The sequence below is a fragment of the Lepidochelys kempii genome, chromosome 1 (assembly GCF_965140285.1).
Source record: "Lepidochelys kempii isolate rLepKem1 chromosome 1, rLepKem1.hap1, whole genome shotgun sequence".
In the NCBI taxonomy this organism is placed as follows: Eukaryota; Metazoa; Chordata; order Testudines; family Cheloniidae; genus Lepidochelys; species Lepidochelys kempii.
Genome location: NC_136380.1, coordinates 346879336 through 346905540, shown reverse-complemented (window position 1 = coordinate 346905540; position 26205 = coordinate 346879336). Strand labels below are relative to the sequence as shown.

Genomic DNA, 26205 nt, shown 5'->3' with positions numbered 1-26205 from the left:
TCCCCCAAGGCCCCACCCTCTTTCCGCCTCTTCCCGCCCCCGCTCCGCCCTTCCCCCAAGGCCCCACCCTCCTTCCTCCTCTTCCCGCCCCCGCTCCGCCCTTCCCCAAGGCCCCACCCTCCCTCCGCCTCTTCCCGCCTCTGTTCCGCCCCACCCCAAGGCCCCACCCTCCTTCCGCCTCTTCCCGCCCCCACTCCGCCCTTCCCCCAAGGCTCCACCCTCCTTCCGCCTCTTCCCACCCCTGCCCTGCTCCTTCCCCCAAGGCTCCACCCTCCTTCCGCCTCTTCCCACCCCCGCCCTGCCCCTTCCCCCAAGGCCCCACCCTCCCTCCGCCTCTTCCCACCCCTGCCCCGCCCCTTCCCCCAAGGCCCACCCTCCCTCCGATTCTTCCTGCCCCTGCCCCACCCCTTCCCCCAGGCCCCACCCTCCCTCCCTCCACCTCTTCCCTCCCCTGCCCCACTCCTTCCCCCAAGGCCCCACCCCCCCTCCACCTCTTCCCTCCCCTGCCCTGCCCCTTCCCCACAAGGCCCCACCCTCCCTCTGCCTCTTCCTGCCCCTTGCTGCTCCCCTTCCCCACAAAGCCCCACCCTCCCTCCGCCTCTTCCCGCCCCTGCCCCGCCCCTTCCCCACAAGGCCCCACCCTCCCTCCGCCTCTTCCCACCCCTGCCCCGCCCCTTCCCCACAAGGCCCCACCCTCCCTCCGCCTCTTCCCACCCCTGCCCCGCCCCTTCCCCACAAGGCCCCACCCTCCCTCCGCCTCTTCCCGCCCCTGCCCCGCCCCTTCCCCCAAGGCCCCACCCTCCCTCTGCCTCTTCTTGTCCCCTTCTTGAATAAGCTCCGCCCTCGCTCCACCGCTTCCCACCCCCACTCTGCCCCCTCCGCCCCAGAGCCTCCTGCCAAGCAGCTGAGCGGCAGGTGACCGGGGGGTAGCACCCTTTTTTTTTCCCCGTGGGTGGTCCAGCCTCGGAGCATCCCCAGAGTCGGCGCCAATAGTCTGTTGGAGGAACATCAGGCCCAGTGTATGTCCATCCCCCCTGAATCTCTTGCTCATGTCCAGCTATTTTCTGGCATGAAAAGCCCACCTGTAAGGATGCCGCGTGGCACCGTCTAGTGAGTCTGCAATGAGCACAGTGTGCTACACGGAAAGAGCCTTTCCATTTGCAATGTAGACCCTGTCTCCACTCTCACCCCTGCCCTTTGCCTCTCCACAGGGTCGGAGCCTGGCCTCGCACAAGAGCCTCTGATTACGGATGCCACTTCCACAGCCGCTGAAAGCAGCATGTCAAGGAGTCTGGACAAAAACCGAAACAAACAACCCACACCCACTTCGGCGTTGCTGTTAACCTAGGAGCAGCACTCCTAGCACCCCCACTCCCGGCTCTCTGCAGAGGGAAATTACTACAGACTGCAATGAAGAGGAGGGAACGGCCCCCGGCCCCTCTCCAGTAACGAGCAAGTACACATACTTCCAGACGGTTGGTCCTGGGTGGCAGGGGATTCGGACAGGACAGGAAGCAGAGAACAGATTGTGGATTTTGCTTTACAGATGCTTCATAATCATCAAGACCTAGCTCGTCTATAGCGCTTGTCCTCCACGGGGCGCAATGCTTTACAAAGGTCAGTATCTGGTATATATGTTTTATTACCCTGTCCCCTACAGGGGACACTCGGAATAGGACCTACAAGCCCATGGTTCCTAACAACTGGGTCTCCCAAATCTATGCTAATATTACGTGGGTTGGGTTAAATCGCATCTAACCTGCTGTGACCGCCACCCCTCGTGAGACAGTTGTGAGAGACAACCGAACAGCCCCACCTAAGACAAAGCGGGTGTAGACGCCCACCCGTAAGTCAGACTTTGTGGGCAGAGAGCTCCCCGGGGCAAGGTCTTTGGGTTTAGTTGCCACTTGAAAAGCACAGTTGCAGCTGCCTGGTGGTAGCCCTTGGGTGTAGACACAGGCAGGGTTGGCCCACCAGCGTAGGATAGAGATTTTCCACACCCCTGGGTGACGTAGCTGGGTCGAACTAACTTTTTAGTGTAGACCAGGCCTTTGCTCTGGGGTGTCTGCCTCTGTGTTGGTGGGACAAGATAGGGGCCCACAGGTACCAGTTCCATGGGTGCTCTGGGGCTGGAGCACCCATGGGAAAAAAGATAGCGGGTGCTCAGCACCCACCAGCCACCGCTGTTTGGGAGCTCGGGGAGGGGTTTGGGGAAGGGCGGAGAGCAGCTAGTACTGGGTGGGCAGCGGCCTCGGAGGAGGGGTGGAGTGGGGGCAGGAAGAGGCAGGGGGAGGGCGGAGCCTTGGGGGAAGGGGCAGGGTCTCAGGCTGGAGTACCCCCAGGGAAAAATAAAAGTCAGTGCCTATGGATGGACCAACTTCTGTTGGTCAGAGAAATCAGCTTTCAAGCTACACAGAGCTCTTCCTCAGGCCTGGAGGGAGACCTGAAGAGCTGCATCGCCCAAAAGCTTGTCTCACTCACCAACAGCAGTTGGGCTGTTAGAAGATGTGACCTCCCCCACCTTGTCTCTCTAATATCCCGGGACTGACGCAGCTACACCACCGCGTACGATTTGTGTTGGTGGGACAGAGCCATCGCACCTGGAGAGACACAGGGACGGAAGCAAGACAGCAGCAGAGAGAGAAAGCGGAGCAGACACAGCCTGGAAGCACAGTAATGCAACCGTGAGATAAAGGTGAAAGAAAAAGCTTTCTGGGTACAGAGTGTTGGCTAGAAAGGCAGGCTTCAGGCAGCTAACAAAGGAACTGTCTCCTGCTGTTTGATATCTGTATCAGTTTGCCATTCAGAGGTTCCTTTTCCCATAGATTTAAGGGCAGAAGCACCAAGGCCGGAACCAGGGAGGCCAGGGAGCCATGACCCCCCCGCTTTTTAACAAAAGAAACATAAGCGCAGAATTCATGTCCCTGCAGATTCCACCCTCTGCCCGCAGAATAATAGATTCTGCCCCGGAGATGCTGCAATTACACCTTTTGCCCACCAGGGAATGCTGTGGTGCCATAGGAGAGGGCAGCTGGCTCACCCCAGAGCAGCCAGCCGTGGAGAGGGCGGGGAGACTTTGGCCTTGCCCCCCTCTCCCCCCACAAAGGGTCCAGCGCCCTTGGCCAGAAGGACAATTAAGATCATCTAGTCTGACCTGTGCATGTCCCAGGCCAGAGAACTTCACCCAGTAATTCCCACATCTAGCCCTACAGCTTGGCTGAAAAGAGCAACACGCTGTCAGGACTGGAGTTTTACCTTCCCCTGTTTCCGGGGCAGATTGCAGCCCACACTCAGTGCCTTAGATGTGTCAGCCATCTTGATCTGCCCGTGAGATCTTCTGTTGTGCCCAGTGGGCTCCATTTCCTGCCTTGTCACTCTGATTATAAAAGTACTACCACATTTGTCAGTGATGGTCCTGGTCTCTCCACCTTACCATAGAATCATAGACTCTCAGGGTTGGAAGGGACCTCAGGAGGTCATCTAGTCCAACCCCCTGCTCAAAGCAGGGCTGATCCCTAACTAAATCATCCCAGCCAGGGCTTTGTCAAGCCAGGCCTTAAAAACCAATAAGGATGGAGTTTCCACCACCTCCCTAGGTAACCCATTCCAGTGCTTCACCACCCTCCTAGTGAAATAGTGTTTCCGAATATCTAACCTAGACCTCCCCCACTGCAACTTGAGACCACTGCTTCTTGTTCTAGCATCAGCCACCACTGTATTTTCCACTGCATGCATCCGATGAGGTGGGTTTTAGCCCACGAAAGCTTATGCTCAGATAAATTTGTTAGTCTCTGAGGTGCCACAAGTACTCCTCGTTCTTTTTGCTGATACAGACTAACACGGCTACTACTCTGAAACCTGTCATTTTACCAACACACTAATACAGCCTATGGGACCATAGCTGCAGCTATGGTTTCCTAACAATCATCTCTGAACTGTTTCCATTCATGGTCTTCCAACCCTGGCTGTCCTTCCTGGCTGTCCAGTCCCATGCCATCAGACATCCTGACATGGCCCTCGTTCCATCGGTACACTGGGAAGCGGTCTTATAACTACAATTCCCAGGCTGTCGTTGGTGAGGTAGGGAGGGAGGTCATGGTCAATTGTAGCCAAAACTAAAACAATCACACAACCACATTAAAATAAGTTACCGGTCATAAATGGAGTTGATTCCATGATAGGCATCTCTGGTTCGGTCATATTCTGTATTTCACTAAGTAATTCTTGTTGAGCTTCATCGGCCTTCCTTATGAGTTCTGGCGATGGAAAATTCTCTTTGATATTCCTGCTGATTTCTCCTGGAGAGTCTGCACCCAGGTCTGCAGATTTAATTAGTAAGTGAAAGTCTTTCCCTGAATGAAAAGTATTGGTCCAGATTGGAGAGGGGACCTCAGCAATCCTATGATGGCAGAAATCTGTAGACAATGGTAGGAGAAGCCTAACTTCAAACCACATACAGTTCTACAGCCATGTCATTTATTGGGGAAAGATAATCCTGGCGAATACTTCAGTTGAGTAGGAGTAAAAGGGGACACTCAAGTTATTTAGATCGAAAGCTGGATCTACAGCGTGCACCAACCGAAACTTCACAGCTGTGTCAGAAATGAAGCTGGTTGAACAGTGCAAAGCAGGGTGCGGATGTGTGCACACACAAACATGTTCCACGACTGAATGGCTGATTGGGCCAATCCCATTCCTGCTCTGTGCTGCTCACTCATGAGGAATCTTTGCAGCATTGATGGGTTGATCACACAAAATGGTGGGAGGTTGCTTCCTCTATGTACAATTCCAAGGGGAGTGTGCGAGCGCACCAGGGTGCTCACAGGGGAACAAGAGCAGTCACTACATGTTCCCCTGTTTAGAACACAAAGGTGGCAATTATTAGTTATTTATTTGTATTACGATAGCACCTAGAGCAGTGGTCTCCAAACTTTTCAGGGTCACCTCCCGCTTAGCCCGGTCTGGACCCTTCCCCCTGGGGCCCAGAGTAGGGGCATGGCTTGTGCGGGGGATATGGACAGGAGTAAGGGGGCTGGGGCTGAGGCCACAGCTGGGGGCAGGGGAGGGGCTGGAAGTAGAGCCCCAGCTGGGGGTTGAGACCGGCAGCTAGGGCCACAGGTGCTAAGCCCTGGGTGTGGAGCTGGTTGCCGGGACCCCGGGCATGGGGCCAGCAGTTGGGGGGCTGGGAGCGGAGCCCTGGGTATAGGGCCAGCAGGCGTGGGGTGGACGGCTGCCGGGGCTGGGGCTGGGGCCAGGAAAGGAGCTGGGTGGTGCTCCCTCCCTGTCCCCCATGGGGGCTGGCCCAGGCCCCAGCCACACACCCCCACCCCCGAACGTTCCTCTGTGCCCCCTGGTTTGGGAACCTCTGACCTAGAGGCTCCAGAGGACAGTTGAATTGTTTGTCCAGCATGGGACAAAACTTCAAAGGCAAGAGGGAGACCACCCCATTGCTCAGTGGTTAGGGCACTTCCTGAGAAGCTGGAGCACCGCCAGTTCGAACCCCCCCCCCATTCAAATTTCTCCCCTCCCCTTCAAATTTCTCTCTCCTCATTTGGCAAAGAGGGAATTGAACCTGCTATTTAGGGTTTTTTGAATTTAAAGTAGTGGCAAATTAATGATTTTTTTTAGGGAGTGTTAGGAATAAATGAATAGGGATAAAGGTTTTTTTTTTTTTGTTCGATATATGACTGGTATAAACAAGTGTGTTTTTACTTCAAAATTACTTTTTAAATAGATTTTAAGCATATACACATATACGCTATAGCCATAGGTTTAGAGCACTTTAAATATTAAAGTTACTGAAACTTTTAGATGGTTTTGAGAGATTAACACCCAGGTTTCCAGGGGCCCTCTTTCCATCCAGCTGCTGAGGCATTTAGGTGCTAGCTTTTTGCTTGAAGCAAAGATTTTTTGGATTGCTTTAAAGTGTATTTTTATTTCATTTTGTATAGTTAATATAAATGACATATATAATTTATAGTGATGTTTAGTGAGTTATTATAGTAATCCCTACTGGATTATTAATTTTATTAGTTTTAGCGAATTGTTTATTTTGTGTTAGTAAAGGATTTTAGTTATAATAATAATAAAATGTATATGTTAAGGGTATTTATAATTCAGGTTGTTGATTTTGATTTTTTTTATTTTTATGGTATATTAATTTGTTGTAATTTTTTTATTTTGATTAGTAAAACTGCAGACATGCAGCTATTTGGCCTTGTTTTTTAAGAGTCTTAAAAATTATTTTAGCTATGTGGTATTTGGTTTTTAGCTAGCAGTGGCTGGACACACAAAATGGCGGACGGCAGCAATGTCAAATTTAATTCTCCCATAGCACCACACCCTAGGTATGTGCTCTAACCACTAGGCTAAAAGTTATAGGGGATATGCCTCCTCCTGCACTTGCCTTCAGGAGAGGGGTTCCTGGCCGCAGATTGCTGTGAGAGGGACAGGGCTCAGTACACACCCCTCTCATGAGCACCTCCCATTGGCTAGTATAGGCAGGGCACCACCTAGCATGCTGGTTTTCGTGGATCGTGTTCTAAGGTGCCTCTCTCTCCACATCATTGTATAGGAAGTGTAGACACCTAACTCAGACTTTGTGATTTTCCAGGTGAAATCCAGTGATTTTCTAGGTGCTTAAAAGTTAGGCATTACAACATCTAAGTCCTTTTGTGGATCTGGGCCCATGTCTTGACTATAAAACTCCATGTGTGTTCTCCAGGTTACATAAATGATAAAAAACTTACCACTGTTTATGGGCATTCGTCCCAACTCACCTGTACAAACTGCAAAGATAGAAAAGAAAGGGATTCATGAATAAAGCAAAAAAAAAAAGACCAGGTAAGCTAAGGCATTGTGGGGTCAGAGGCAGGGTTGGGGTGGGCAAAGATTTTCCATCAAAACTTTTTTTTGATGGAAGAGGCAGATTTTCAACTAAATGAAAATGTTCACAGCAAGTCTCCGCTTTGCTCAAAAACTTTCAGTGTTTTTGTTCAATAACTGAAAACTTTTCCATGAAAAGTCAAAATTTTCCATGGAGAAGAAAACAAAAATTGCAACCAGTTCCAGTTAGTCTTAATTAGACATGCCATTGAAAAGAAATAAGGAATAAATGACTATGTCATGTGGCTTCTTTGGTACAGAGCCTGGATTAGGGACAGAGCTCACTGATTGGAACTGTGGTCCCTGGAACAGAGGGGAAGAGAAAACAAAGGAGAATGATGCTGGATTTGCAGCATGGTCTTAACTCTTATGAAAACCCACCAAGCTGCCCACCCAGCAATCCAGGGCTGGGGGCGCTACTGGGCTGGGGCTGGAGGTGCTCCAGCCTCACCACCTGCCCACCCAGCACTGGGGCTTGGGGTGCTCCAGCTATGCCACCCCTGTGCTGTGCTGGGGCTGGGGGCGTGCGGGAGGGCAGGTGACCACGCAGGGGGGGTGTGCTCCAGTGGGGAAGAGGGGGTGGAAGGGGAGGGATGTGGCCTTGGGCTGAGGGGGAGGGACTGGGGGATAGCCTCCCCCAACAGTGCGTTCGCCTGCCACCCATGCCTGATTAGTAAGCAAGGCCTCCGACTTTGCTGAGATTCGGGGAATGGAACCCAGTTCGCGAACATGGCAGACCCATCCAGCCTTGCTGCATCTCAAAAGTTGTAAATGGCACAGTATTATTTACACCAGTTAGCAGAAGAGGTGAGTCTACGACTCATGGCCTCCTGGTTCACAATTCAGTGCACCTTTCACTTTGAGCCAAGTGCCACACCGGAGACTAGAACCAAAGTCACTTGGTGTCTACAGCCACTGCCTAGCCCAATAGGTCCGAATGCCTCCCATACCGGTGTTGAAATGGGGAAAGGAAGTGACATTCTGATACTTCAGTATGATTGGGGCCCTTCGTTTTCAGTTTTTCTTTAATTTAATTTTTCCTGGGAATTTTTCCTGGGTGATTATTACGATAACAACAAAAACAGGTGAAAATTGGTGGAAAAAGCTATTAATAATTTTTCTGGGTAAATATCAGGACTTATTTTGGTGGATGGAAGAACAGGGGGAAAATGTATTCAGTGGATTAATACTTTGATGAATGGAATTCAGTATGGTTTGCTGCAGAACTAAAACAAACTCAAAACACAACGCCACTTCTGAGTGTAAGAAAACAATACACCTCTAATCCGCAAATAAATCTTCAGAGCTGGCGTGCGTGCCTATTTGCTTGTTGTGTGTATCTTCTAGACTAATACATAGCCTGACTTCAACAGGCAGCTTTGCATACACACACAGACTAATGTATTATCATAATACATAGATCTCATGCAATGTATTGTATTTTCCTAATACAACAAGTTATTTTTTATATATTTGAATGATACAAGAATAGGGTGAAAATCGGAAAAAAATGAATAATACTTTTTATAAAGCCTGGGATTTTTTTCAGTAAAAATTGATTTAAACTTAAAACGAAGGGGCTTAAGTATGATTTATGGATTATCTCTCAGATCCTTCATTATCCAGAACTCTTTGTTGTTGAAACAGGGTCATGCTCCGTCTACGTCTATGAACCCCAGAGAACAGCATTTCCCGTGACGTTGGGGTAATGGGAGTGGTGCTGTATCTTGAACTCCAAAGACCTGCATAATCATCATCATCATCATCATGACAGAGCGGCTGCCAAAAAGGAAATCCTTTGTATGTCCAGTTACTAAGAAGCGCGAGAAGATTGGCATGGGAGTAAGAGGTGATTTGGAGTCATCATCAGGTGTGTGCAATCACCCCCATGACCCTTACCAGTGGTACAATACCATTAGCCAGTGACAAGAGAACCGACATGGCAATACAGGACGGGCTTTGCTACTGAAGCCACATGAAAAGAATTGAAAAAACTGAGTGTTTAAAAGGAAAAATTATAGCTTGGGAAGGAGGTCAAGACTGCAGCAGAGCCCTCGTGCCCAGTGGAAGCTTGTATTCATCTAGGGGGCTGGACTGGTAATGCGTCGCTGTTTGCAGTTAATGGGATGGTATTAGCTCCGCCAGGCAGGGCTGTGCTGGCATTCAAATTGCTCCAATTTAGACACCGACAGGACTCCCGGCGGTGCTGCATCTCAGCAAATGGGGCTTCCTTCGGCTTACTTACCGCATTTGTCACTCATTTCACTCCTGACCACGTCCTTCACTTCTTCTTCCTGTGTTTGCAGCAAGCAAAGTTTGGGTTTAGAATTGGTTTCTATGGTGACACCAGCACCTCCTCTTCCATTCCATGGCCCCCAGCTACCTGCGGCCTCTGACTCTGCCCCCGGGCCAGTGGATGTAAATTACACCCACTTTACGCCTGCTGCCAGAGTGGTGGAAAGGGACCCTGGTGTCACTGAGAATCAGGTTCAGGGTGCGCAGCTTGTGGATAACTCATCTAAAGCAATTTTGAAATACATTCGATTAGGGCTGTTTTATAAGGTAACTAAATCTCTCTTCAGTGGCAGGTGCTGCACAGGTGAGAATCTACACAGACCTAAAGTCACATAAATGCCTGTTTCCTCCTCCAATGGTAAAAACAACGAGGAGTCTTTGTGGCACCTAAGCCCTGGTCTACACTAGGACTTTAGGTCGAATTTAGCAGCGTTAAATTGATTTAAACCTGCACCCGTCCACACAGTGAAGCCCTTTATTTCGACTTAAAGGGCTCTTAAAATCGATTTCCTTACTCCACCCCTGACAAGTGGATTAGCGCTTAAATCGACGTTCCCAGCTCGAATTTGGGGTACTGTGGACACAATTCGATGGTATTGGCCTCCGGGAGCTATCCCAGAGTGCTCCATTCTGACCGCTCTGGACAGCACTCTCAACTCAGATGCACTGGCCAGGTAGACAGGAAAAGAACCGCGAACTTTTGAATCTCATTTCCTGTTTGGCCAGCGTGGCAAGCTGCAGGTGACCATGCAGAGCTCATCAGCACAGGTGACCATGATGGAGTCCCAGAATCGCAAAAGAGCTCCAGCATGGACCAAACGGGAGGTACGGGATCTGATCGCTGTTTGGGGAGAGGAATCCGTGCTATCAGAACTCCGTTCCAGTTTTCGAAATGCCAAAACCTTTGTGAAAATCTCCCAGGGCATGAAGGACAGAGGCCATAACAGGGACCCGAAGCAGTGCCGCGTGAAACTGAAGGAGCTGAGGCAAGCCTACCAGAAAACCAGAGAGGCGAACAGCCGCTCTGGGTCAGAGCCCCAAACATGCCGCTTCTATGATGAGCTGCATGCCATTTTAGGGGGTTCAGCCACCACTACCCCAGCCGTGTTGTTTGACTCCTTCAATGGAGATGGAGGCAATACGGAAGCAGGTTTTGGGGACGAAGAAGATGAGGAGGAGGAGGTTGTAGATAGCTCACAGCAAGCAAGCGGAGAAACCGGTTTTCCCGACAGCCAGGAACTGTTTCTCACCCTAGACCTGGAGCCAGTACCCCCCGAACCCACCCAAGGCTGCCTCCTGGACCCAGCAGGCGAAGAAGGGACCTCTGGTGAGTGTACCTTTTAAAATGCTATACATGGTTTAAAAGCAAGCATGTGAAAGGATTACTTTGCCCTGGCATTTGCGGTTCTCCTAGATGTAGTCCTAAAGCCTTTGCAAAAGGTTTCTGGGGAGGGCAGCCTTATTTCGTCCTTCATGGTAGGACACTTTTATCACTCCAGGCCAGTAACACATACTCGGGAATCACTGTAGAACAAAGCATTGCAGTGTATGTTTGCTGGCATTCAACCAAAATCCGTTCTTTCTCTCTCTGTGTTATCCTCAGGAGAGTGAGATATAATTCATGGTCACCTGGTTGAAATAGGGTGCTTTTCTTCAGGGACACTCAGTATAGCCCATTCCTGCTGTGCTGTTTGCCTGTGGCTGAACAGAAATGTTCCCCGCTGTTAGCCACGGGGAGGGGGGAGGGTTGAGGGGGTAGTCACGCGGTGGGAGGAGGCAAAATGCGACCTTGTAACGAAAGCACATGTGCTATGTATGTAATGTTAACAGCAAGGTTTACCCTGAAAGAGTGTAGCGACTGTTTTATAAAATGTGTCTTTTTAAATACCGCTGTCCCTTTTTTTTTCTCCACCAGCTGGATGTGTTTCAATGATCACAGGATCTTCTCCTTCCCAGAGGCTAGTGAAGCTTAGAAAGAAAAAAAAACGCACTCGAGATGAAATGTTCTCCGAGCTAATGCTGTCCTCCCACACTGACAGAGCACAGACGAATGCGTGGAGGCAAATAATGTCAGAGTGCAGGAAAGCACAAAATGACCGGGAGGAGAGGTGGAGGGCTGAAGAGAGTAAGTGGCGGGCTGAAGACAGGGCTGAAGCTCAAATGTGGCGGCAGCGTGATGAGAGAAGGCAGGATTCAATGCTGAGGCTGCTGCAGGACCAAACCAGAATGCTCCAGTGTATGGTTGAGCTGCAGCAAAGGCAGCTGGAGCACAGACTGCCACTGCTGCCCCTCTGTAACCAACCGCCCTCCTCCCCAAGTTCCATAGCCTCCACACCCAGACGCCCAAGAACGCGGTGGGGGGGGCCTCCGGCCAACCAGCGACTCCACAACAGAGGATTGCCCAAAAAAAAGAAGGCTGTCATTCAATAAATTTTAAAGTTGTAAACTTTTAAAGTGCTGTGCTTAAAGTGCTGTGTGGCATTTTCCTTCCCTCCTCCACCACCCCTCCTGGGATACCTTGGTAGTCATCCCCCTATTTGTGTGATGAATGAATAACGAATGAATGACTGTGAAGCAGCAATGACTTTATTGCCTCTGCAAGCGGTGATTAAAGGGAGGAGGGGAGGGTGGTTAGCTTACAGGGAAGTAGAGTGAACCAAGGGGCGGGGGGTTTCATCAAGGAGAAACAAACAGAACTTTCACACTGTAGCCTGGCCAGTCATGAAACTGGTTTTCAAAGCTTCTCTGATGCGTACCGCGCCCTCCTGAGCTCTTCTAACCGCCCTGGTGTCTGGCTGCGCGTAACCAGCAGCCAGGCGATTTGCCTCAATCTCCCACCCCGCCATAAACGTCTCCCCCTTACTCTCACAGATATTGTGGAGCACACAGCAAGCAGTAATAACAGTGGGAATATTGGTTTCGCTGAGGTCTAAGCGAGTCAGTAAACTGCGCCAGCGCGCCTTTAAACGTCCAAATGCACATTCTACCACCATTCTGCACTTGCTCAGCCTGTAGTTGAACAGCTCCTGACTACTGTCCAGGCTGCCTGTGTACGGCTTCATGAGCCATGGCATTAAGGGGTAGGCTGGGTCCCCAAGGATAACTATAGGCATTTCAACATCCCCAACAGTTATTTTCTGGTCTGGGAAGAAAGTCCCTTCCTGCAGCTTTTGAAACAGACCAGAGTTCCTGAAGATGCGAGCGTCATGCACCTTTCCCGGCCATCCCACGTTGATGTTGGTGAAACGTCCCTTGTGATCCACCAGAGCTTGCAGCACTATCGAAAAGTACCCCTTGCGGTTTATGTACTCGCCGGCTTAGTGCTCTGGTGCCAAGATAGGGATATGGGTTCCGTCTATGGCCCCACCACAGTTAGGGAATCCCATTGCAGCAAAGCCATCCACTATGACCTGCACATTTCCCAGGGTCACTACCCTTGATATCAGCAGATCTTTGATTGCGTGAGCTACTTGCATCACAGCAGCCCCCACAGTAGATTTGCCCACTCCAAATTGATTCCCAACTGACCGGTAGCTGTCTGGCGTTGCAAGCTTCCACAGGGCTATCGCCACTCACTTCTCAACTGTGAGGGCTGCTCTCATCCTGGTATTCATGCGCTTCAGGGCAGGGGAAAGCAAGTCACAAAGTTCCATGAAAGTGCCCTTACGCATGTGAAAGTTTCGCAGCCACTGGGAATCGTCCCAGACCTGCAACACTATGCGGTCCCACCAGTCTGTGCTTGTTTCCCGAGCCCAGAATCGGCGTTCCACAGCATGAACCTGCCCCATTAGCACCATGATGCATGCATTGGCAGGGCCCATGCTTTCAGAGAAATCTGTGTCCATGTCCTGATCACTCACGGGACCGCGCTGACGTCGCCTCCTCGCCCGGTATCGCGTTGCCATGTTCTGGTGCTGCATATACTGCTGGATAATGCGTGTGGTGGTTGATGTGCTCCTAATTGCCAAAATGAGCTCAGCGGCCTCCATGCTTGCCTTGGTATGGCGTCCGCACAGAAAGAAGGCGCGGAACGATTGTCTGCCGTTGCTCTGACGGAGGGAGGGGCGACTGACGACACGGCTTACAGGGTTGGCTTCAGGGAGCTAAAATCAACAAAGGGTGTGCCTGTACATCAAGGAGTATTTCAGGCAGGACTGCACGGAGGGTTCCAATAAGAAATGGTGCACCAAAGTTATCGTTGTTATTGGAACAAGGAGGTTAGCCTGGCCTCTGATTGATACATGGCTAGATTAACCTCGCTGCGCCTTCTCTGTGACTGACTGCAGTGTGATCTAGACAGGGGAGGAGGAAAATGAGTCCAAAACAAATCTGGTCTATTTCTTGTTCTGACCCACTCCATCGATCCTTTACATCTTTGGCTGGCAGCAGACAAAAAAGGCGTGAAATGATTGTCTGCCCTTGCTTTCACGGGGGGAGGGAGGGTGGGAACGGGGTCCTGACGATATGTACCCAGAACCACCCGCGACAATGTTTTAGCCCCATCAGGCATTGGGATATCAACCCAGAATTCCAATGGGCAGCGGAGACTGCGGGAACTGTGGGATAGCTACCCACAGTGCAGCGCTCCGGAAGTCGACGCTTGCCTCGGTACTGTGGAAGCGCTCCGCCGAGTTAATGCACTTAATGCACTTAGAGCATTTTCTGTGGGGACACACACACTCGAATATATAAAACCGATTTCAAAAAAACCGACTTCTATAAATTCGACCTAATTTCGTAGTGTAGACATACCCTTAGAGACTAACTAATTTATTTGGGCATAAGCTTTCGTGGGCTAGAACCCACCCAAATAAATTTCTTAGTCTCTAAGGTGCCACAAGGACTCCTCGTTGCTTTTGCTGATACAGACTAACATGGCTACCCCTCTGAAACATGATTAGAGGTCAACTTGTCAACTGCTGGAAATGGCCCACCTTGATTATCACTACAAAAAGTTTTTTCCTTCCCGCTGTCCTGCTGGTAATAGCTCACCTTACCTGATCACTCTCCTTACAGTGTGGATGGTAACGCCCATTGTTTCATGTTCTCTGAGTATATAAATCTCCCCACCGTATTTTCCACTGAATGCATCCGATGAAGTGAGCTGAAGCTCACGAAATCTTATGCTCAAATAAATTGGTTAGTCTCTAAGGTGCCACAAGTACTCCTTTTCTTTTTGCGGATACAGACTAACACGGCTGCTACTCTGAAACCTAAGATTAGAGGTGTTTGGTTTCTCAGGGTACGTCTACACTGCAGACAGGAAGTATGACTCCAGCACATGGCAGCGTACCCAAGCATAGACAACTTGTGCCTCCCCATACTGGGGGGGGAGGGGGGCACAATCTAAAGGGGAGGACATGATTGCCCCATGTGTCTCCTCTACCCCACATCTACCTCAGCCTTGGGCCCAGCCCGGGGCCACTGCACTCTCACCCCCGCACGTTACCTGCCGGGGGGGCCTCTGTCCTCCTCCCACTGCATGGCTGGGGTGGTGGCGTCAGCCCATTCCCTACCCAGGCCCAGCTGCCGTGGACAGGGGCCGAGTGAGCTGGAAACGTGCCGGGGGCGGGGAGGGGGACTCCGGCTCGCTCGGCCCCGTCCTGGCAGCCGGGTCCGGGCGGGGAGTGGGCAGCCGGCACCCCCCCAGCAAGGCTGTCGCAGGCAGCTGCTGCACCGCACGGAGCAGCGACCCGAAGAGGCCAGCTTGAGCTGTGTGAGCAGCGGCTCCCTCCCACTCCCCGCCCAGGCCCCGCTGCCAGGGAGAACGGCTGAACCAGGGGCATAGCCACAGGTGGGCGTGGGTGGGTTGCGGTCCAGCCACTTAGCATCCAGGCCCACTTCGCCAGCCCCGGCTCTCTGGCTCAGGGGCAGGGGTGGCGCGAGGGCGGGGGCTCGGGGGAAGGGGCGGTGCGAGGACTTGAGGTAAGTGGGGAAGCGGGATACCGGGAGGAAGCACGAGCAGGAGCGCGTGAGAGGGGAGGGCTCCTGCCTCATACTGAGAACGAGGGGCGATCAGCGGGTTATCTCAAGTGCCTATATACAAATGCACAAAGCCTGGGAAACAAGCAGGGAGAACAGGAGGTCCTGGCAAAGTCAGGGAATTATGATGTGATTGGAATAACAGAGACTTGGTGGGATAACTCGCATGACTGGAGTACTGTCATGGATGGGTATAAACTGTTCAGGAAGGACAGGGAGGCCAGAAAAGGTGGGGGAGTTGCACTGTATGTAAGAGAGCAGTATGACTGCTCAGAGCTCAAGTATGAAACTGCAGAAAAACCCGAGAGTCTCTGGATTAAGTTTAGAAGCATGAGTAACAAGGGTGATGTCGTGGTGGGAGTCTGCTATAGACCACCGGACCAGGGGGATGAGGTGGACGAGGCTTTCTTCCGGCAACTTGCAGAAGCTACTAGATTGCATGCCCCTTACTGAATGAGGGAGGCAACCTAGTGACAGAGGATGTGGAAAAAGCTAATGTACTCAATGCTTTTTTTGCCTCTGTCTTCACGAACAAGGTCAGCTCCCAGACTTCTGCACTGGGCAGCATAGCATGGGGAGGAGGTGGCTAGCCCTCTGTGAAGGAAGAAGAGGTTCGGGACTATTTAGAAAAATTGGACGTGCACAAGTCCATGGGGCTGGATGCGCTGCATCCGACAGTGCTAAAGGAATTGGCGGATGTGATTGCAGAGCCATTGGCCATTATCTTTGAAAACTCATGGCAATCGGGGGAAGTCCTGGAAGACTGGAAAAAGGCTAATGTAGTGCCCATCTTTAAAAAAGGGAAGGAGGAGGATCCTGGGAACTACAGGCCAGTCAGCCTCACCTCAGTCCCCGGAAAAATCATGGAGCAGGTCCTCAAGGAATCAATTCTGAAGCACTTAGAGGAGAGGAAAGTGATCAGGAACAGTCAGCATGGATTCACCAAGGGCAAGTCATCCCTGACTAGTCTAATTGCCTTCTATGATGAGATAACTGGCTCTGTGGATGAGGGGAAAGCGGTGGACGTGTTGTTCCTTGATTTTAGCAAAGCTTTTGACGCTGTCTCCCACAGTATTCTTGTCAGCAAGTTAAAGAAGTATGGGCTGGATGGATGCACTACAAGGTGGGTAGAAAGTAGGCTAGATTGTCGGGCTCAACGGGAAGTGATCAATGGCTCCATGTCTAGTTGGCAGCCGGTATCTAGCGGAGTGCCCCAAGGGTCGGTCCTGGGGCTGGTTTTGTTCAATATCTTCATTAATGATCTGGAGGATGGTGTGGATTGCACCCTCAGCAAGTTTGCGGATGACACTAAACTGGGAGGAGTGGTAGATATGCTGGAGGGGAGGGATAGGATACAGAGGGCCCTAGACAAATTGGAGGATTGGGCCAAAAGAAATCTGATGAGGTTCAACAAGGACAAGTGCAGAGTCCTGCACTTAGGATGGAAGAATCCAATGCACCGCTACAGACTAGGGACCGAATGGCTAGGCAGCAGTTCTGCAGAGAAGGACCTAGGGGTTACAGTGGACGAGAAGCTGGATATGAGCCAACAGTGTGCCCTTGTTGCCAAGAAGGCCAATGGCATTTTGGGGTGTGTAAGTAGGGGCATTGCCAGCAGATCGAGGGACGTGATCGTTCCCCTCTATTCGACACTGGTGAGGCCTCATCTGGAGTACTGTGTCCAGTTTTGGGCCCCACACTACAAGAAGGATGTGGAGAAATTGGAGAGAGTCCAGCGAAGGGCAACAAAAATGATTAGGGGTCTAGAACACATGAGTTATGAGGAGAGGCTGAGGGAACTGGGATTGTTTAGTGTGCGGAAGAGAAGAATGAGGGGGGATTTGATAGCTGCTTTTAACTACCTGAAAGGTGGATCCAAAGAGGATGGATCTAGACTATTCTCAGTGATAGCAGATGACAGGACAAGGAGTAATGGTCTCAAGTTACTCAGTGGGGGAGGTTTAGGTTGGATATTAAGAAAAACTTTTTCACTAGGAGGGTGGTGAAACACTGGAATGCGTTACCTAGGGAGGTGCTGGAATCCCCTTCCTTAGAAGTTTTTAAGGTCAGGCTTGACAAAGCCCTGGCTGGGATGATTTAGTTGGGATTGGTCCTGCTCTGAGCAGGGGGTTGGACTAGATGGCCTCCAGAGGTCCCTTCCAACTCTTTTATTCTATGATTCTATGAGGATGGGGGCTCGAGGGAAGGGGCAGCGCGAGGGCGGGGTTTCGGGGGAAGGGGCGGCATGAGGACGGGGGCTTGGGAGTAGGGTGACCAGACAGCAAGTGTGAAAAATCGGGACGGGGGTGGGGGGTAATAGGCGCCTATATCAGAAAAAGCCCCAAATATCGGGACTGTCCCTATAAAATAGGGACATCTGGTCACCCTACTTGGGAGAAGGGGCTGTGGGGGGGGGGTTGGAGCCATGGTTTTGGTGCCAGTGGTCCCCCCACTGTTAGGGAGCTTCCACTTCCCCTGCTTCACACATGTCTGATCCAGAAGCCAGGCTGGGAACCTTAAGAGAACAGGCTCTCTGGTGAGATTTCTGATGCTTCCCGGTTCCAGGCTGGTCAGATAGAATCACAGAAGATTACGGTTGGAAGTGACCTCAGGAGGTATCTAGTCCAGGGGTTCTCAACCTTTTACTTTCTGAGGCCTCCCCCTCAAACATGCTATAAAAGTTCCTCGGCTCACCTGGGTCACAACATCCGGTTTTCTGCATATATAAGTCAGGGAAGGCATTAAGGGGTAGCAAGCAGGACAATTGCCCAGGGCCCCATGCACAGGGGGCCCTGTGAAGCTAAGTTGCTCAGGCTTTGGCTTCAGCCCCCGGTGGCGGAGCTCAGGGCCCCAGGCTTCAGCCCCATGCAGCAGAACTTCAGCTTTCTGTCCTGGGCCCCAGTGAGTCTAACATGGGCCCTGCTTGGTGGACCCCTGAAACCTGTTTGAGGCACCCCCCAGGGGGCCCCGACCCCTGGTTGAGAACCACTGATCTAGTCCAACTCCCTGCTCAAAGCAGGACCAACCCCAACTAAATCATCCCAGCCAGGGCTTTTTCAAGCCGGGCTTTAAAAACCTCTAAGGATGGAGAGTCCACCACCTCCCTAGGTAACCCCTTCCAGTGCTTCATCACCCTCCTAGTGAAATAATTTTTCATAATATCCAAGAGCATCTTCTCTGATTGTGTTCCAGCACCTCTGCCCCGTGCTGAAGCCACAGGCAACCATGGCAACAGACGTTATATATTTACAGGTTTTTCTATAGCGCTCATCTGTATAAGTAGGGGCATTGTATAAGTAGGGGCATAGCGAGCAGATCGAGGGACGTGATCGTTCCCCTCTATTCGACATTGGTGAGGCCTCATCTGGAGTACTGTGTCCAGTTTTGGGCCCCACACTACAAGAAGGATGTGGAGAAATTGGAAAGAGTCCAGCGAAGGGCAACAAAAATGATTAGGGGTCTAGAACACATGACTTATGAGGAGAGGCTGAGGGAGCTGGGATTGTTTAGCCTGCAGAAGAGAAGAATGAGGGGGGATTTGATAGCTGTTTTCAACTACCTGAAAGGGGGTTCCAAAGAGGATGGCTCTAGACTGTTCTCAATGGTAGCAGATGACAGAACAAGGAGTAATGGTCTCAAGTTGCAGTGGGGGAGGTTTAAATTGGATATTAGGAAAAACTTTTTCACTAAGAGGGTGGTGAAACACTGGAATGCGTTACCTAGGGAGGTGGTGGAATCTCCTTCCTTAGAGGTTTTTAAGGTCAGGCTTGACAAAGCCCTGGCTGGGATGATTTAACTGGGAATTGGTCCTGCTTCGAGCAGAGGGTTGGACTAGATGACCTTCAGGGGTCCCTTCCAACCCTGATATTCTATGATTCTATGATCTCCCCAGTATGCGAATGCCTAGTGGAAATGAACGTATTAAACCTAACTGCACCCCTTTCATTTCCCTCATTTAACAGATGTGGAGACAGAGGCCCAGAGACATTAAGGGACCATCCCTAAAATTACACAGAGAACTGGTGGCAAAGACAAGGAGAGAACCCCATTCTCCTGCATCCCACCCCTGAGCCTTAACCACCAGACCCTCCTTCACCCAAGTCAAAATACAAAATAAACCAATCCTTTGGGAGCCTCACTCACTTTTCCAAGTGTCGCCAAAGTGTTCCCACCTATTCTTATTATACAGGTAGCCACCTGATTCACTTCACCTTTGTTCCTCACTCTAAGCCAGACCTAACCCATTGCTCCATGCACGTCATCCCCCGCTGATCTTAATGATTCTGTCTCATAATATGGGAAGGGACACCTCCTGTCACCTGAAAGTTCGGTTTTTCCTCATCATCTTGCTGTATCTTCATCTGGAGTTAATGGCGTTGTGGCTTCTGTTTTCTTTTGCCATCTCCCTTCTTGGGTGGCTTTGTCCATCATCTTCATTTCCTCAGTTCTTAGTCTCAGTTCCTTCCTGGCAGCTGTTTCTCTGCTGACTTACCTTCTCCGGCATGATTCCATGTCACAGCTCTCATTCAGACTTTTGCCCTATCTACCAATCTTAGGGTTTTTACACAGCCGCCCAGCCGTAGCACCTGGGCGCCTTCCATGTAAAACCGATCAGCAATAGCAAAGTCCCTATTTGAACGTCATGGAGTCTCAGCTTCTTCCCACTTTTACAAAATAAACAGTCTGCCTGCGGTAGGGTTATGCTGTTGGTGGATTGGTGGCATGTAAGTTTGCTTTTGGGGTGGGGAGATAGGTGTCAGCATTGTGAATGTCATTCCTGTTACAAAAAGAACAGGAAGACTTGTGGCACCTTAGAGACTAACAAATTTATTTGAGCATAAGCTTTTGTGGGCTACAGCCCACTTCATCGGATGCATAGAATGGAACATATAGTAAGAAGATAAATATATATACATACTGAGAAGGGGGAAGTAGCCATACCAACTGTAAGAGGCTAATTAATTAAGATGAATCGTAGAATCATAGAATATCAGGGTTGGAAGGGACCCCAGAAGGCCATCCAGTCCAACCCCCTGCTCAAAGCAGGACCAATTCCCAGTTAAATCATCCCAGCCAGGGCTTTGTCAAGCCTGACCTTAAAAACCTCTAAGGAAGGAGATTCTACCACCTCCCTAGGTAACACATTCCAGTGTTTCACCACCCTCTTAGTGAAAAAGTTTTTCCTAATATCCAATCTAAACCTCCCCCACTGCAACTTGAGACCATTACTCCTCGTTCTGTCATCTGCTACCATTGAGAACAGTCTAGAGCCATCCTCTTTGGAACCCCCTTTCAGGTAGTTGAAAGCAGCTATCAAATCCCCCCTCATTCTTCTCTTCGGCAGGCTAAACAATCCCAGCTCCCTCAGCCTCTCCTCATAACTCATGTGTTCCAGTCCCCTAATCATTTTTGTTGCCCTTCGCTGGACTCTCTCCAATTTATCCACATCCTTCTTGAAGTGTGGGGCCCAAAACTGGACACAGTACTCCAGATGAGGCCTCACCAATGTCGAATAGAGGGGAACGATCACGTCCCTCGATCTGCTCGCTATGCCCCTACTTATACATCCCAAAATGCCATTGGCCTTCTTGGCAACAAGGGCACACTGCTGACTCATATCCAGCTTCTCGTCCACTGTCACCCCTAGGTCCTTTTCTGCAGAACTGCTGCCTAGCCATTCGGTCCCTAGTCTGTAGCTGTGCACTGGGTTCTTCCGTCCTAAGTGCAGGACCCTGCACTTATCCTTATTGAACCTCATCAGATTCCTTTTGGCCCAATCTTCCAATTGGTCTAGGTCCTTCTGTATCCTATCCCTCCCCTCCAGCGTATCTACCACTCCTCCCAGTTTAGTATCATCCGCAAATTTGCTGAGAGTGCAATCCACACCATCCTCCAGATCATTTATGAAGATATTGAATAAAACCGGTCCCAGGACCGACCCTTGGGGCACTCCACTTGATACCGGCTGCCAACTAGACATGGAGCCATTGATCACTACCCGTTGAGCCCGACAATCTAGCCAGCTTTCTACCCACCTTATAGTGCATTCATCCAGCCCATACTTCCTTAACTTGCTGACAAGAATACTATGGGAGACCGTGTCAAAAGCTTTGCTAAAGTCAAGAAACAATACATCCACTGCTTTCCCTTCATCCACAGAACCAGTAATCTCATCATAAAAGGCGATTAGATTAGTCAGGCATGACCTTCCCTTGGTGAATCCATGCTGGCTGTTCCTGATCACTCTCCTCTCATGCAAGTGCTTCAGGATTGATTCTTTGAGGACCTGCTCCATGATTTTTCCAGGGACTGAGGTGAGGCTGACTGGTCTGTAGTTCCCAGGATCTTCCTTCTTCCCTTTTTTAAAGATTGGCACTACATTAGCCTTTTTCCAGTCATCCGGGACTTCCCCGGTTCGCCACGAGTTTTCAAAGATAATGGCCAATGGCTCTGCAATCACAGCCGCCAATTCCTTCAGCACTCTCGGAGCTATTATCTCTGAGCTATTATCAGCAGGAGAAAAAAACTTTTGTAGTGATAATCAAGATGGCCCATTTAGACAGTTGACAAGAAGGTGTGAGGATACTTAACATGGGGAAATAGATAGCTCATCTTAATTAATTAGCCTCTTACAGTTGGTATGGCAACTTCCACCTTTTCATGTTCTCTGTCTGTATATATCTACCTATCTTCTTACTATATGTTCCATTCTGTGCATCCGATGAAGTGGGCTGTACCCCATGAAAGCTTATGCTCTAATAAATTTGTTAGTCTCTAAGGTGCCACAAGTCCTCCTGTTCTTTTTGCGGATACAGACTAACACCGGCTTCTACTCCGATTCCTGTTACAGGGGACAGGTTTTGTCAAAGCTTCTTTCTGCAGCTCAAAACCAAGGGCACACTTCTGTCTCCTCATCACTTTTGGACAGTTTGGTCTTGTCCCACCCATGGAACTCCTACCGATGTCAATAAAAAGCAGAGGATCCACGCTGAGGATGGGAGAGGAGAAGTTTGCCCCAGTCCAGCACCCTCTGAGAGCAGAGCTGCGGTCTGCTTTGCTGTTACACTGCTCTCTGCATTCTCTCTGACTCAGCGTGCATCTAGCTGACATCTTATCAGCCGCTAATAGACCACTGTAATGCACACTCGTCTCCTGGAGCCATTCGGAATGAATTTGCTCTGAGTGTCTCTGTCCTCCTCCACACCTCTTAGGCATCATTTGCCCTATTTTCTCTATTCTGGTTTGTGCAATAGGCTGCTGATAAAGTACTCACAGAAAGGCCAGGATCTCCTTTCTCTCCTTTCAGACCAGCTGGACCATTTTCTCCCTGTTAAAAACACTTAGGTAATTACAGAGGTTCAGCAGATTAGGCAGCAAATGTCTCCAACAGTAAATGCATCCTGAACAGAAAAAGATGCTAAAGAAAGAGGGGGAGGAACCACAAGGTTCAAATACAGTGTTTTCCCGTAAATTTAAGAGACACCAGAAAATAGGTCAGTAAACTGAAATTGCCAGATTCATCCCAATGCAGGAGAGGAGGGGATAATGTTAGGGTGAAGGTTAAGTCTCCCTGATTCTGTGGACTGCACTTGCCCCAGCTTCCAAAGGAGCTAGAGCAGCCCAGGGGCTGCTCTAACATATGCCGTTTGCATATGGTCCCTAAGGGACCATAGTCCAAATGAGAATCTGCTTTGCACTGATGGTCCACTCCCAGCTGCCTGAACAGACCTCCGACCCCTGTTGTGCCCCCAGCTTTGTTCCAGATCTCCTCATGCCAGGTGAATTCTCAGCTAGCCAGCTACAGACAAATTCTGGCTCTGTTGCATTATCTGAGTGGAGGAAAAGTTCTGTGTTGGGGATAGAATCTGGTCTCAAAACTGAGCTACTTTACACTCCTGTAATTCAAATGCCAGATAGAATTACATTCTGGTGGCATCATAGTCACAACCTTGAGAACACAATGCCATCCCCCTCAAGGGAAACAACAAGCAGGATGGAGGATTTCTCTGCTCAATGCAGACAACTGTGCTGCAAAAGTTGCTCTGAGCCACTTCCAACCAAATCTGTTAATTCAAAATTGCTACGCTAAAAAGGGCACAGGGCGAGTTGTCCGAACGAGAGCCGCGATGGCCATTTTTCTGAATCTGTGACCACCTAACGGGGGCGAAAGCACTGGAACAAATTCCATCAGCTTCAAAGGCTAACCCTGTTAGGGGGGCAGAGCTGCCATGGCTACTCACTGCCGCAGCAAAACAGCGAGTCAGGGATGTCAACCCCTGCAGCAGATAAAACCTCCGCCAGATACGACTCGGTAGCAAAGATCTAAAGCTGGCTGAGGAGAGAGTATAAAGAGAGGGTGATTTCAGAATCATTCAGCCCTTTGCCAGTCAGTCCTCCTGCTCTGCCACCGTACCCAATTCCTGGCCAGACTAATAGGCGTGAATGATTTACACTGCTTGTCTCTTGCCTCGTTTTGCCTTCCGTCTGGCTAACTTCGTTACTGGAGTATGGGCAATTTTATGCATTTGACTTGCTTGCAGAATAACATAAAACCCTTCAGTTCTTGCATCTGCTGCTTTTTTTAGGTTGCCTGGCCGAGACGTAATTTCCCTCTCGCTAGCGATGCAAACAGAGAGAGCAAAGATGGTCAAAAACGGGAGCTTAAAGTTAGACTGATTCCATATTCAGACCTGTAAATAAGTGGCCAGGTTTTCTGTAGCGAGCGCAATCAGCAGCTTGCTGGGTGATCTGCCCTCTGGCAAATCAGACCACTTATTTAGAGGCGAAAACACGGGCTCAGAATCCTAACTTTAGGCTCCCATTTTTGAAAGTCTTGGCCCTGTCTTTTTCAGCTAGATTAGCTGGGTGAAATGAGCTCTGCCTAGCTAGCTAGTCAAGTGCTCTCTGGAACCCTCAGAGGATGTAGGAGTGCATTATTTAATTGGACTGCATAACCCTCTCCAGTCAATTAAAAGGGGGAAGCTGTGAAGGAGGGTGGGCCCCAAATACGATGTTTCCCAAAGAAGTGTGACAAACATGGTTGGCGGTGAGGGTTGGCACATTGCAAATGCCTAAAACAGACAGGCAGTCTAGCCAGGATTGGGCCGCAGAGCCCAGATCACTGACCCTGAGGGGGTGTCTACACTGGGGCTGGAGGTGTAATTTCCAGACATGCTGGCTGTGATGGAACTAGTGTGCTAACAAGAAAAGTATAGCTGCAGCGGTGAGAACAGTGGGATGGGCTAGCCACTCGAGTATGCACCTAGGATTTCAGACGGGATTAGATTCGGGTTGGTTAGCCCCGTCTGCTGCTTGCACCACTGCTATTCTCAGGGTGCTAGCAGAATGCCAGCACTCTGGCTCAACACGCTGTCTGTACACAGAGCAGTGACATTCCACAAGGCCAGCAAATCAAACCCAAAGTCGACAGCCTTCACCTAAGACCTGATCAGATGGACTTTTCTCCTGAGCCAACAGGGGGAACGATACTAACAAACCCTGCTCCCAGAGCTCAGCTGAACGTTGGCCTGACCCTCTGTGTATTGAAGCCTGTGGACGCCTTTCTGCAGAGTTCGGTGAGAGTCGGCTCAGACTCATTATCATGGCAGAGCACGGAACTGAATCTAGATGTCCCGAATCTCAGTCCAGTGGCCTATTATTATTCAGTATTTGTATTACTGAAATACCTAGGAGCACCAGTCATGGACCAGGGCCACCACTGTGCTAGGCACTGTACAAACACAGAACACAAAAAAAGTTCCCTTCCATAACCACCCCGACCCCAGCTTCAGTTTCGTTTTCTAAGCTAACTGAGCGGTTCTCAGTACTCACCTTTTCTCCTTTGTTGCCAGGAGTACCTGGAGGACCCCTGAGGCAGAGCTGAAGTCTTCCTCTTCTACCTCTTGTACCCTAAAACATATATCAAAAAGGATCATTCTAGTCTATGTGATTGGCCAACTTCCACAGATGTCCCCCCAAATCCTATTCTCAGCATAGCAAGACTTCAGACATCAAAGGCAACTTGGGTAAACATCTGGAGTTCAGGTGCTGCCAAAATACTTCCCCTTCCATCAAACGTATCAGTTTATGCTTCAGCCCCAGTACCTGGCTCATCCCCAGCAAATAAGAACCCCAGGGGACAGCAAGCTGAGCATCTCTTTAGAGTTTCCTCTGAGTCATCCCAGCAGGAGGGTGAGCTTTGCTCCTTCTGGGCCCTTCAGCAGCCAAGGATGTCAGCCCCCCATACCCATGACTCTCAGGCAATCAGCCATTGCCCCCCTCTCCTCTTGGGAGCACCCTCCTAGAGGACAACTCCCCCTAACCCTGTCCTTGGGGGTTCTCCAGGGAGGACCCAATTCCTGTCCTCCGTTCAGTGGGCCCAGGATCAACCTCTTGCTTTCTTTTCCAAGTGAGGCTGATAAGAGTTTGTTGAGTCCTGTCTCTGTTGGGAAAGGTCACCTGCTTTCACACACAGAGGCAGCAGTCGTTCGTTGTCGTCCCCCCCCCCGCCCTGTCTCCTTTCTGCCACTAATTTAAGAACCACCGTCTCAGTGGGAGGAAGAGGGCTCCTGGGGCTTTGACGGCTGCAGCTCCCTCCCACACGGGCATCTGGAGGGCCTCGGTGCTGTTCCTGAGGCCTTTATCTTTTAATGTGGGGGAAACACAGGGAGCAGCGTGGGTGGGGAAGGCAGCGTCTCATGTGCGCTCTTTAATCAGTGCCAAAGCTGGCATCACTAATGATCTCTTACACAGCTTTTTTGGCGTGTGTCACTTGTACTGCTAATAGAAAAGATCCGGCCTGTTTAAACATACATGAGGGTGTCTCTTGCTTTCAGTTCCTTATGCCCTCTCAGCTGCTTTTAAATAGTTTTCATCTCCAGGGACGGCAGAGAAAGGGAACAGGGCAGGACTGCCAGAAGCTCCCAAGAAGGGGGGACCCCGCCCCTTGCCCTGCCTCTTCCCCTGAGGCCCCACCTCCTACTCCACTTCTTCCCACACGGCCCTGCCCTCACCACGCCTCCTTCCCCAGAGGCCCTGCCCCCC

General features: G+C 50.4%; 1 protein-coding gene across 1 annotated transcript in view; it reads right to left on the bottom strand.

Annotated features, from left to right (window-relative positions):
* Nucleotides 1–9122: 9122 nt before the first annotated feature.
* The window catches only part of LOC140911047 (uncharacterized), a 36984-nt gene continuing 19901 nt past the window's right edge, over nucleotides 9123–26205 (bottom strand). The window contains exons 6-8 of the mRNA XM_073343301.2: nucleotides 24994–25071; nucleotides 22436–22489; nucleotides 9123–9179 (exon numbers count right to left, since the gene is read on the bottom strand). Of these exons, the coding sequence (XP_073199402.2) occupies nucleotides 9123–9179; nucleotides 22436–22489; nucleotides 24994–25071 (189 nt within the window). The remainder of the gene's footprint in view (nucleotides 9180–22435; nucleotides 22490–24993; nucleotides 25072–26205) is intronic.